The sequence below is a fragment of the Agelaius phoeniceus genome, unplaced genomic scaffold (assembly GCF_051311805.1).
Source record: "Agelaius phoeniceus isolate bAgePho1 unplaced genomic scaffold, bAgePho1.hap1 Scaffold_108, whole genome shotgun sequence".
NCBI lineage: Eukaryota > Metazoa > Chordata > Aves > Passeriformes > Icteridae > Agelaius > Agelaius phoeniceus.
The window spans coordinates 524,999-538,010 of NW_027509874.1; the positions used below are offsets into that span (position 1 = coordinate 524,999).

A 13,012-nucleotide genomic window follows, 5' to 3' on the forward strand; every position below is an offset into this window, starting at 1 on the left:
CACACTAGAAGTGCTGTCAGTCTGTCCATTCAGCACTGTCAGAGCTGGGCCCTCTCCCAGCGGGGTTGGAGCCTCACCTGGGGCTGGAGGCACCTGCAGGAATTGCCAGTGCCCAGGAGTGGCTCTGCAGCCCTTGGCTGTGACAGCTTCCCCAGCTGCTGTGTGCATCTGGGCAATGGTAAAGGCTGAGGGTAACTGGGGCTGGATCTTTCTCAATCACTGCAGGCAATCTTTGGTGGGGATGGTTGGGTGCATTGCTGAGCCGCTCCTTTTGAGATTCTTTGCTGCTTTGAGCTGCAGGAAATGACACTGATTCCTTCAGTTGGAGTCTGTGTCTTTGGTGCTGACCCTGCCCACTGGCAAAACAAAACTGGCCCAGTCTGGCCAGATCCCAAGAAAATGTCACTTTTTAAATGTAAATGTGAGGAATCAGTGCCATCAGAAATTCCCAGATGGGAAGCCCTTCCCTGGAGTTCCCTGGCTCTGGAGTGGGCTGAGGTGGGAGCCCCGTGGGAGCAGTGGGGCAGTTGGGTAAAAGAGGCTGCAGCCCTGGATGTCTTCAAATGCATCCAAAAATTGCACATGGAAAAGGAAAAGGACTTGTGGGTTTGGGCAGACAAAGATGAATTTGTTAAGAGTCCAATGGAAACAGCACCTTCAGAAGGAACAATTATTGTTGGAATGCTCCCACATGGAGCAAGAGAAGAAGGTTTTAATCTTGAGCTCAGCTGCATTTGTGCCAGTGAAATATCAATATACTAAATAACTATATGTATTTATTGTATAATAAGACCTTAATATATGTATATATGTATTTGTATATTTGTATATTTATATATATATATTATATATATGTCTGTATCTATCTGTCTATATATATATCAATATGTATATCTACATATGAAATAATAATAATGTGAATTAGTGCTGACAATACTAATTTGGTAGCTTTGGCTGCTCAGGGATGTAACTCTAAATACCCTACAGAACAGGATTGGCCAGGGCCCTACTGTCAGTGGTCAACGTTGTGAGATTGTAGACAATGAAAAAAGGAGGAAGGGATGAAATTGGCTATTTTCCCAGGGTTTGCTGATACTGTGATGCAGAGTGCTTTGTCTGTTGCTGTGAAAAATACAGTGATGAAGCCTGCAGGGCTTTTCATGTACCAGACTGTGCACAAGCTGCAGGATTGGTTGAAAGGGTGAAGGGGTTGTTAAAAGAGCAGTTGAAAAAATGAGGAGATGGGAACCTTTGCCCATGGAGAACCCATCTCCCAGATGTGCTCCATGCCCTTAACAATGGCCCACGGGGGAAATGGAAACCCCCTGGCTGTGCACGGCTGCCCCCAGTTTGCAAATCCAACCATGGGCAGTGAGACTTGGACTGCCTGGGAAATTGTTCTGGCTGTGATGGCCCCTGGCAGGGCCAGCCCAGAGGCTGCAGGGCTGGGCCTTCATGCATTGGAATTAATGAGGAGAAATTCAAAGCAAATGAGAGCTATCAGTACTGAAACAGGAATTCAGATTCCTCCAGGACACTTTGCTTTGGTAACTGCTCCCTTGGAGCTTGGTCTTGCAAAGTGTTCATGTCATGGCAGGAGGAATTGATGCAGAATATCCAGGAGAAATTACAGTAATTCTGTTAAACAATAGTGAACAAGATTGGATTATTCAACCCCATGACAGGGTAGCACAATTACTGATATTGCAATTTTAGGAACGATTGTGAAAAAAGGAGCTCCAGCTCCAATCACCACCGTTTGTGGAGATAAAGGGTTTGGATGCAGCCGTCCTAATAATGGAGCCAGAGTGTGGGTCCGGAGGCCAAATGGCCCTCCCGAGGCAGCTGAAGGAGCAGCTCCTGGGAAAGACAACTCTGAGTCCTGAAACCTGGGCAGGAACAATGGGGATGTGTCCCTGCAGCCAAGGATTGTGTGTGAGAACAAGTAGATCTGACAGGATATTGTTTTACACATGCTGCCAGACCAAATCTCCCTGTTTGCCCCAAGGGCCCCTTTGGCAAATGCTCTGATCCATGGGGCTCCATGGGAAGGCTGCTGTGACACTGAGGGACTTGCACAGGAATTGCATCCAGGAGCCCGGGTGCCCCTCAGGGACTGGGACCCGGCCCCTTCCAGCCCGAGGGGAAAGGGCCCCCCCAGGCCTTGTTAGCCACAGACAGCATGGTAAAGCTGAACAGCAAAGGGCCTGGGGACATTATTCTGGAATTAAAAAGGTGCCAGCTCCATGGACAACGGAATTCTTGTTCCTAACTCCAATGAGATTGAGAAAAATGGATGAAGAACAGTGTCACTAAAGTACTAGAGGTGTCTGTAAGTTGTACCTTGATAGTCAGCCAGAATCTTTGTCTGCCACAAACACCTCTAGTGTTTGACCAAGGGGTTAGTCATCAAAATGTAATGATGAGTTCTGATGGATTGCTGAGCTTCTTTTGTAATTCTTTGCTAATGATGATGTGCTTTGCTGAGCTTATCCTTTTGTAATTCTTTGCAGCTGTGCATGATATAAATGACACAATTCCTTCAGTTGGTGTCTGTGTCTTTGGTAGTGACCCTGCCCACTGGAGAAACAGGGCCCCCTCTTGCCTAAGTGTTACCTGGCAAGGCAGAAACCCTCCCTCCAAAATTCCCCCCTTCCTCCTTGTTCCCCCCCTTCATACCCTGAGCATGATGTGCTCTGGTCTGGGCTGTGCCCGGGGTCAGTTGGGGTCACCTGTCCTGGCTGTGTCCCCTGCCAAGCTCCCCCGCAGCCCCAGCCCCTCCCCAGCATGGCTGGACGAGGGGCAGGACAGGCCTTGGCTGTGCTGCAGCTCAGCAAGAACAAAACCATCTCTGCGTGCTCAGCCCTGTGCTCAGCACCCGGCCCAGCAGTGTCTCAGTGCCAGGGGCTGTGCCCTCAGTGCCTGCCAGGGCTTTCCATGGCAACTGCCAGGCCAGGTGACCCAGGTGCCCCCCCCAGTGCCGGTTGCCATGGAAACAGTGCCCAGCGCTGCCCCTTTCTGTCTGGCTGACCTGGCCTTTGGCCCTGGCAGTGCCCTTGGCTGCTGGTTCCTGGTGCCTGAGCGGCCAGCACGGCACAGGGCAGGTGGCCATGGCACAGCCCCCAGCAAGTGATCCCCTCTGGCTCTGGGCACTGACACCAGCCCTGAGCAAGGTCTGGCTCCGGGCATTGGTTGCCTTGGCACCAATCTAAGGAACGGGTCCCCGTGGCCGTTGCCATGGCACCTGGTGGCACCAACGAGTGTCACTTCAATTGTACCTGGAACAGCCCTGGCACCGCTTTGTCCTCAGGGTTGCCATGGCAGACGAGGGCAGCAAAAGCTCTGCAGGCAAGGGGCCATGGAACCTGGTTGCAGAAATGGCTCCTTGGGCTGGTTTCCAAGGAAACCTGAACTGATGGCGGTTGCCATGGCACCCAAAGCCAGCACTGGGGTCCCTGCAGTGTCCATGGCAACAGCCCCTTGCAATGGCCCACTGCCTGTTGGGATGATGATCCACCCTCACAGCTGGCCTAGGGTAGGTCTGGAGTGGTCTCGGTGGCACCTTGGGCTTGGGCACACACATGAGAGGATATCTGTTTTCAATGGGGAACCTCAAAGAGTTTTAGATTGCTTGAAAAACTAGAAGAAGCAAAGCCGCTCTTTGGCTTTGTGCAGCCAGTTCTCTGAGCAAAGCAGGTCCCAGGTGAGTGAGGAGAGACAGGATGGGGTTGGGGAATGTGGAGCAAGGTTGTCCACACTGGCCCAGAGCTCAAGGCACAGCTTCTCTGACCTAGCCAGACCTCCCTAGGAGAGTCCCTGGATCAATATCAATCACAGAATGCTGCAATCACATCCTGTGTAATAGGAACAGCAATAAAAACACCCTTTAAAATAGGAATACATAGCACTTAGAAGCTATTTGAAATATTTCTCCATAACTGTAAAAGGAAATCATCCTGATGAACTACACAAGAGCAGAGGGAAATCAAGGCAGAGCCATGGTTTGTCAGGACTTGCTTGATCCTAATGAGCCCCGTGGTGCATTTGGAGCTGAGTCTGGAACCTCAGGGCCTGAGAGGGGATTGCACAAACCTTGCCAGGAGTCAAAGTCAGAGGAGAAACTCAAAGTGTCTCAAAGAATGAATGGGTCCCACTGAGGTCCATCTCTACACAGGCTCCTCATGGATTCCTTGGAGGAAAGAATTGGAGGCCGGGATGGGACAAAAAACTGCTCAGAAGTCTCACTGAGGAAAGAAAAATCCAAAGTACCTTTAAAATCTTGAGTATCTCAAAGTACTAATGAACCCCACTGAGTGTCAGTACAAAGATCTCAAGGGACTCATTAAAGCAGATAATTGGGGCCATGATTGCACAAACCTCTCACAGAGTCTGTATCAAAACGGAAACACCAAGTACCTTAAAATAACTGAAGTACCCTGAAGCATTAATGAGCCCCACTGAGTGTTGTTACTGACAAAGCCTCTCCAGGGACTAATTACAGCAGATAATTGGAGTCCATGATTGCACAAACCTCTCAGAGACTCCAAGGCAAAAGCCAAACCCAAAGTCCTTTGAAAAACCTGCAGTCCCTGCAGAGAGCATTCAGGAGCCCCCAGGGCCATTGCTGAGCAAGGCTCCCCAGGGACTCCTTGCAGCAGATCCTTGAGGCCACTGGGATGTGGGCTGGGGGGGGATGCTGAGGGCAGGACAAGGGGCTGACAGTGCCCAGCCTGGCTGGGGCTGGGCCAGGAGGCCCCAGGGCCTCAGGACAAGGTGTCTCCTCCCAGCCCTTGCTGGCACAGACCCTGCTGTGCCCCAGGGCACCAAGACTTGGCTTCTCTTTGTCCCCACCTGTCATCACTGCCTGCAGTTCTCTGCTCTGCCTGGAGCCTGGGGACACTTTCTCTGTCGTGTCCCTCAGTGGGACCCATTAAAAGTGCAAGAAAGTTTGGAGTTGGATTCTGCCTTGGAGTTCTGGAGAGGTTTCTTCATCTCCCTCTCAGGGACTGATGTTCAGGGCCTGAGCACAAAGCCCCAGAGGCTGATTAAAGTCCTTGTGCTGTTTCTGTGCTGCTGAGCTGGGCTGGGCTACTGGCACAGAGGCAGCTTCTGCTCACCAAGAAGAGCTTCAAAAGCATATTTCTCTTGATGAGCAGCTCTTGTGCCAGCCCAGCAGGGCTGGGGCACTGCCTGCAGCCAGCCCAGGCACAGCACAGAGGCACAGAGAGCTTCAATCAGTCAGGGATGGGAAGGGGCTGAGAAGTGCCTGGGGCACAATCACTGCCAGCCCTTGGCACAGGAACCTCTGGCTGCAGGACAATGCAGCTGCAGCTCCTGGAGCCATCTCCTCAAGCTGGAACATCCCAATGCCTGCAGACTCTGTGAGTACAAGTCTGAGTATTTCTGGGGCAGGGGAGGTGAAATGAAGCTCTGACATACTGAGGGCTTCTGATCAGACATAGAATATTTCCAAGGCAGGGATTTTATTGAAAAATGGGAAATTTCCAAAAACTTTTGTGTTCCGTTTTGTATTTTTAGAGAATGGAAGGGAGAGGGGATAAATATAAAAGAATTATATGAATATCTATTTATGAATTTTGACAAGTGCTTGAGACATCCAAACTGTTGCTTTTAGTGATCAATAGGTTCACAAGAGATCCCTAATGTGCTTTCAGCCACTCTGCCCATGGACAGCAGCAGCATCACCTTTGCTGGAGCCATCAGGCTCAGTCTGAGCTGTCCTTTCTCCAAGCTGCAAACAGAACCTGCCCCCAGGCAGTGCCCTGCAAACAGGCAAGGTTCTGTAGGGCCAAGGAGAGTGCACAGAGATTTGGGCTCTGTGAGTGCTGGCAGGGAGAGATCAGGCACAGGGAAACACCTGCAGGAGGAAAATCTGCAGGAAGCAGAGAGAAGATCAGGCAATGAGAGAAAACAAAGCCCAGCAATGCTGTGGCAGGGAGAGTTTAGAGATGCCCACAGGATCCCCTGCAGTGCAGCCCCTCCCTCTGAACAAGCCCCCTCCCTCCTGTGCCCCGGCCAAGCCTCTGCCCTCAGGGCCGGGGCTCCAAGGCGTGCAGCCCCTCCTGTGCAGGCAGAGCTGCAGCAGAGCCGTGGGGCAGCTCTGCAGCCCCGGGCCCAGTTCCCTCTGCAGAGCACAGGGCTGGGAGCAGCTGCCCGGCCCTGGGGGCTCTGGAGGGGGCACAGCTGGCTCAGGGTGACGCTGTCCCCAGTGCCCGGCTCTGGGCAATGCTGTCAGTGCAGCCAGGGAAGGAGCTGCATCTCCCTCAATCCAATGCCATCAGAAGGAAACTTGGAAGTGTCCCTGAGATTTCAGTCCAAGCTGGGAGCTTCAATCCAGGGTGCAAACCTGTCCTAGAGCATCTCTGAGTTATAAGATTGGTGGGGAAAGGCAGAGGTGTTGTGACACTGAAAATGCTGCTGGGTTGGGGAAATGAGCAATGTGAGTCCTTGGCTACAAATGTGGAGTTGGGCTGTGGTGGAAACATCTGCTCTAAGCAGTACCGGGGGAATTTTAAAGGGAAACATGGGGAGGTGATCACCCTCCAAACTGACACAGAAATTCTGAACAGGTCAGAATGACAGAAAATGTCCACTAGCTCTCCACTTATCACTTTGCCTCTCAGTATGTGCTCTGTATTCCCTAAGGGCAGCAGAAATGCTGAGGGTTTCTGATATTCAAGTACACCAGCAGAGGTATGGGGAAGCTTTTAAAGAAAACACCGGAACTCTTAAAAACAGAAGTGTATCTGTGTGTGTTCCAGGGTAGGTGTATGGGAAAAGGCTTTGATTTTGTTTACAGGTATCTCCTCTAACTCTTCCTATCCTTTCTCCATGAACAGGTGCCCATGTGCAGCCCCAGCAAATGTCCAACAGCAGCTCCATCAGGCACTTCCTCCTGCTGGCATTGACAGACATGCGGCAGCTGCAGCTCCTGCACTTCTGCCTCTTGCTGGGCATCTCCCTGGCTGCCCTCCTGGGCAACGGCCTCATCATCAGCGCCGTAGCCTGCGGCCACCACCTGCACACGCCCATGTTCTTCTTCCTGCTCAACCTGGCCCTCAGTGACCTGGGCTCCATCTGCACCACTGTCCCCAAAGCCATGCACAATTCCCTCTGGGACACCAGCAACATCTCTTATGCAGGATGTGCAGCACAAGTATTTTTCTTTGTTTTCTGTGCTACAGCAGAATTTTGCCTCCTGACCATCATGTGCTATGACCGCTACGTGTCCATCTGCAAACCCCTGCACTACGGAACCCTCGTGGGCAGCAGAGCTTGTGCCCACATGGCAGCAGCTGCCTGGGCCAGTGCCTTTCTCTATGCACTGCTGCACACGGCCAATACATTTTCCCTGCCCCTGTGCCATGGCAATGCCCTGGGCCAGTTCTTCTGTGAAATCCCACAGATCCTCAAGCTCTCCTGCTCACACTCAAACCTCAGGAAATTGGGACTTGTTGTGTTTTCCATCTGCTTAGCACTTGGTTGTTTTGTGTTCATTGTTTTCTCCTATGTGCAGATCTTCAGGGCTGTGCTGAGGATCCCCTCTGAGCAGGGACGGCACAAAGCCTTTTCCACCTGCCTCCCTCACCTGGCTGTGGTCTCCCTGTTCCTCAGCACTGTAATGTTTGCCTACCTGAAGCCCCCCTCCATTTCCTCCCCATCCCTGGATCTGGCCCTGTCAGTTCTGTACTCAGTGCTACCTCCGGCCCTGAACCCCCTCATCTACAGCCTGAGGAACCAGGAGCTCAAGGCTGCAGTGTGGAGACTGATGACTGGATGGTTTCAGGAACATTAAACTGCTGACCAATTTTTGCAAATCATTCCTCATAAAATCATCTGTGATACTTCTTGTTGGTTTCATTTTGGAGGTTCTTTCCCTCTGTTTTATTTTTTAATATTGTCCACAAAGAATTGTCATTATTTGTGCCATTGGTCATTTTGTTTCTCTCCACCTTCCCTGTGCCCACAGACTGTGAATATGAGGGGCTGCGCTCTTGGTGGCTTTAAAGGAACTAAAGGATCTCCCAGAAGAGTTTTCTGCAGAGATGCCCTTTTGTTGCCTTCTCTGGAGCTGCAGCAGCAATGTCTGTGTGCAGAGCTGGGGCAGATCAGTGCTGGCCCAGCAGCTGTGCCCAGCAGCTGTGCCCAGCAGCAGCACTTGGTGTTGCCAGTGCTGCTGCCGTGGCCCTGCCCCGCTGCCCTGGTGGCCCTGGTGTTGCTGCAGGGCCTGAGTGCTCTCAGGGCCGGGCACAGCCCTGGGGGTGGCAGTGCTGGGGCTGCAGCAGGGACAGGCCATGGGCGCTGCTGGGACAGCGCTGATGCCTCAGGCCAGGGCCTGGGCCTCAGAGTGTGGATCCAGCAGATCCACACTCCCAGACAACTTGGTGTTACCATGGTTGCATGATACCCTAAAGTGTCACAATCTCCATGACTCCATGAGGCCTCCCAGTGTCACAATGTCCCTTTGATTCCATGGGATCCCTTGGTGTCACAAACTCCCTTGGATCCTTGGGGCCTGCAGTGTCACAATTGCCCTTGGTGCTCCCGGGCCCTGCAGTGTCACAATGGATCCTTGGTTCCATGAGGTCTGGCAGTGCAGCAATGCTCTCCTTGGTTCCACAGTGTCACAATGGCCTCTTGGTCCCAAGGGCCACCACGGTGTCAAACATGTTTCCTTCATTCCAGGAGTCCCTGAGGAGCAGCCCTGGCCCCTTGGTTCCATGGGGCCCTGCAGTGTCACCATGGCCATCGTGACTACAGGTCCTGCAGTGTCACGTAGCTCTGCATGGTTCCACAAGGCCCTGCAGGGTCACAGTGGCCTCTGTGGTGCCACCAGGACCCAGACTGTCACCATGGACTCCTTGCTTCCATTCAGCCCCACAGTGTCACAATGGCCCCTTGGCTCTGTGCTGCCATGTCGTACACAGTGTCACCATGGTCCTCTTGGTGCCACCAGGCCCCGCAGTGTCACAATGGCCCCTTGCTTCCCCAGGCCCTGCAGTGTCACAATCATCAGAGAATCAACCAGGCTGGAAAAGACCTTGGAGTGCAACAGGTCCAACCTGGCACCCAACACCACCTTGTCACCCAGACCATGGCACTAAGTCCCACATCCAGTCTTTCCCTAAACACTTCTAGGGATGGTGACTCACCCACCTCCCTGGACAGCCCATTCCAATGCCCAATCAACCTTTGTGTGAAGAATATTTCCAATGTCCAGCCTAAATGTCCCCTGGTGCAGCTGAAGGCTGTGTCCTCTTGTCCTGTCACTGTTCCCTGGGAAAAGATTCCAAACCCCCACCTGGCTGCACCCTCCTGTCACAGGGAGTTGTAGAGAGGTTGTTTATCCTCTTCTCCAGGATAAACAACCCCAGCTCCCTCAGCTGCTCCTGACAAGACTTGTGCTTCAGACCATTCCCCAGCCTTGTTGCCCTTCTCTGGACATGCTCCAGCCCCTCCATGTCCTTCTTAAATTGGGGGGACCAGTACTGGACACAGCACTTGAGGTGCTGCATAACCAATGCCCAGCACAGGGGAAGAATCCCTGCCCTGCTCCTGCTGGCCACACCATTCCTGATCCATTGGAATTCCAGGGGTTGGATGAGGGAAATGGTGGGGAGGGAGTGGGGACAAAGTGTTATTGATTTTCAGCCATAAAGGGTTTTGATTTTTTTTTATATCTGTTCAGACTGGATTATGAGGTGCTAGAGGTCAAAATCAATTGGACATTGCGCATACCAATCTACAAAGAGGAAAAGAAAACTTAACATGACAAAACACTTCTCTCTGCATTGTTTTCAAGACAGTGTATTCACTTAGAATACATGTCTGAAATCTGTCTAATTATTCAGAGAATAAATAAAAACCTAGAATATTCCCTGTGGCTTTTGATGTTCTGGAGTTTTTGAACAAATGTTTATGAGCTTTCCTCACTGAATTCCTGAACTGAAGAGCTCAAGGAAGAAGAGGCCTCTGGAGTAGCAAAACTCATCAGCAACCTCCAAGTGGCTGAGGATCCATGCCCATGAGAGCAGCAATGAACAGAAATGGGCACAGCTTTGTGGCTGCCCCAGCTTTGGCATGGGCCCTAGGCCTGGAGCAGGAGCAGCTCTTGAGGGCCCCAAGGCCGGGGCTCTTGTGCTGCCCTGGGCAGATGGGATGGCAGCAGGGGCTGCAGAGCTCTCAGCACCTCAGGCCGAGGGGAGCAGGGCAGCCAGGGAGCCTCCTTTGGCCTTGGCCAAGCACCTTCCCCCATGGCTGGGGCTGAGTCCTGTGGCAGCTGCAGCTGCTGCTGTGCCATTGCCAAAGGCTGAGGCCATGGGGCCAGTGCCCAGAGCAGCCTGGCCTGAGCAGAGCTGTGGGGCCAGAGCTGGCTGGGCTGGGCCGTGCTGGGGAGAGGCCCTTGGTGTTGCCCAGAGCTCAGGGCAGCTTATCCAGCAGGGCAGCGTTGGTCTTAATTTTGAAGATGGGAGGGTACGCTCTGAGCACGGTGCCCGTGCCGCTGCTCTCTTCCTCCCGCATCCTCTTCATGAATTTGCCAACCATCTATAGCAGAAGGGCAAGAAGCCGGGGATGTTGCATGGAGTGCTCCGAGCACGGTGCTGGGCTGAGCAGTGACAACAGGCCCAGCGCAGCTGGGGATGGCTGCAGGTACCTGCGCCGTCGTGCGGAAGAGGCCACGGGTGCGTTCCTGCCCTTGTGCACGCTGCACGGCTGCACCTGGCAAAGAGCGAGCGCAGCCTGAGCTGAGGGGCTGCGGGAGAGGCTGGAGAACACAAGGCCAGCCCTGCGCTCCCCAGGCAGGGACAGCCCTGCCATGCCCCAGGGCATGGAGCACGGCTGTGGGGTGTCTGCCCCGGCCCCTGCTCTGTCCTTTCCATGGGCCTGTCCCCAGGGGATGGGATGGGAGGGGATGGGATGGGATGGGATGGGATGGGATGGGATGGGATGGGATGGGATGGGATGGGGCCAAGCTGGCTTCAGGCACCAGCCCTGTGGCCCACCTCTGCCACTCACCCTTCTGCAGTAGCTGGAACTGCTCTTCAGGCTGCTGTGCTGGAGCAGTTCCAGGGCCTTGTTTGTCCTCCTTCTCCCAGGCCAGTTTGGGCATGCTCGCAGGTCTGTGCTCTACGTCACTGCCTGGATTCATGGCTACTTGCAGGAGAAGATGGCTGGGAAAAGGTGGGAGTCAGCAAGTGCTGCACTTGTGCCTTGAAGGCACCTGCAAGAGTGAAGTCTTGGCAAGGCTACAGGACAGCAAGTCCTGCACTCTGGTCTCGAGGCCTCCAGCCACAAGGACAGGAGACTCCTCGTCAAGGACCGTGCTCAGCCAAGGCCACGCTCTGCCCTCAAGGGCACCTGCAGAAGAGAAGCCTCGGCAAGGCCAGAGGTCACCAAGTCCTGTGCTCTGGCCACGAGGTCACCTGCAGGAGTAACGCCTCGGGAAAGCTGCGGGTCAGCAAGGAACGAGGGCACTGTGCTCTGTCCCGTCCTGTCCCGTGGCGTGCACCGAGCACTGTGGTGTGGCCACGTCGCTGCCAACACCCATGTCACCGCATGTCACAGAGGTCCTGTTCCATGGAACGGTGACTTTGCAGCACCGTGTCACAAAGGGCCCTTGCACACCCTGCCACCTGCCCTGGGGCCGCCCCCAGGCCCCCCAAAGTGGCCCAGGTTGGAAGGAATGCCTTGCCCCAAGTGTCGCACACAGCCCGACAGGATCTTTAGGAACGGCTCAAACCATAAGCAAAGGATGCCCTGCTCGGCAGGCTCAGGGCAGCAGGAGCCCCCGTGGCTGCTGACCCAGCCGTGGCGGGAAGGGCACAGGGCCTTCCACAGAAGCTGGCACGGCCTCCTCGGGACACGTCCCGCATGGTGGCCACGCTAAGCGCGGCCGTGGGACAGAGACAAGGAGCGTGTGAGCCAGGGCACAAATGCTGCTCTGAGCCCTGGGGCCCAGGGAGCCCTGAGATCAGCAGGTGTGACAGAGTCCCCGCCAAAGCAGAGTCCCCCCGAGCCCCTGGCAGTGCTGGTGCCCATCTCCTGCCCCGAGACCTGTGCCTCCAGAGGGCTTCTCTGCAAGAGGGCAGCCAAAGCCGACTTTGTGCACTAGGGCCTGTGCTCCATCCTCCAGGGGCTCTTGCTAGGAGCACCTGGAGCAACTGGTGGCAACACTTGGTTGCCAGATGATGATGCCACGTGTCAGATGATGTTGCTCCTTTCTGGAATGATTTTTTCAAGGAAGGGATTAGCAGTAGCACAGAAACAAAAACAGCTACCGAATTTCACAGGACAAAGAGCCTCCACCAAAACACTGTCACGTTTCCTTGTGCTTTTCTGTCTTTCTTGCACTCGGAAAGAAAAAGAATTGGCCCAGCCTCTGCTATTCAACGCTCCACTTCCTGTGTGTCTTCCTGTGGCAGCTCACGTGCAAACGCAACTGGCTGCCGGCCGAGCATGGCAAAGGACGGCCACAAACAGGGAGGTCCCTGGTGAACATCAAGACAGACACCTGGGGAAGTGCAGAGGATAGGAATAACTCTGGCAGGAGAAGCTGTTCTGTGTCTCTGATGATGCTGCCAGCCCCCTGAAGGAGCGGCCAAGACAAGTGCTGGAAGCAGCCATGTCCTGCTCTTTTCTGCACTCAGATGCACACGGGACAGACTTGTTGCCCATAGGTGCACCAGACTTGATCCGGGAACCATGGAAGCCCATGCATTGGTAGGAACGGGCTCCAGTAGAGCAAAGCAGGATCTTCCAGCAGCAAAGCCTGAGCATGTCCTCAGCAGATAGCAAAGTGCTTCCCTCCAGCCCTGAATGGTGGCCACAAGTGCCTTCCTTTCTTCAGCGCCTGCTGCTGCTTCCTTTGTTCCAAGCCAGTCCAGGATTTAGGTTGGAAGCTCATGCAGGTGTTTTTAAGGCGCTTGCATGGAGGAGAGGGACGGCAGCTGCAGCGCAGGGCTTGTGCTGCCTCTCGCCATGGCATCAATGC

The 13,012-nt window shown here is 53.9% G+C and overlaps 1 protein-coding gene and 1 long non-coding RNA gene across 2 annotated transcripts in view; one reads left to right on the forward strand and one right to left on the reverse strand.

Moving 5' to 3' along the window:
* LOC143692805 (uncharacterized) overlaps window positions 1–13,012 on the reverse strand; it is a 369,941-nt gene that overhangs the window by 188,594 nt on the left and 168,335 nt on the right. The window lies entirely within an intron of this gene.
* On the forward strand, window positions 6,884–7,816 carry LOC129130582 (olfactory receptor 14C36-like). The gene has a single exon (XM_054649086.2). The coding sequence runs from the start codon at window positions 6,884–6,886 to the stop codon at window positions 7,814–7,816; it is 933 nt and encodes a 310-aa protein (XP_054505061.2).

What these genes read in the sequence shown, in the direction of transcription:
- LOC129130582 (XM_054649086.2), top strand. Translation starts at nt 6,884, where the DNA reads ATGTCCAACAGCAGCTCCATCAGGCACTTCCTCCTGCTGGCATTGACA.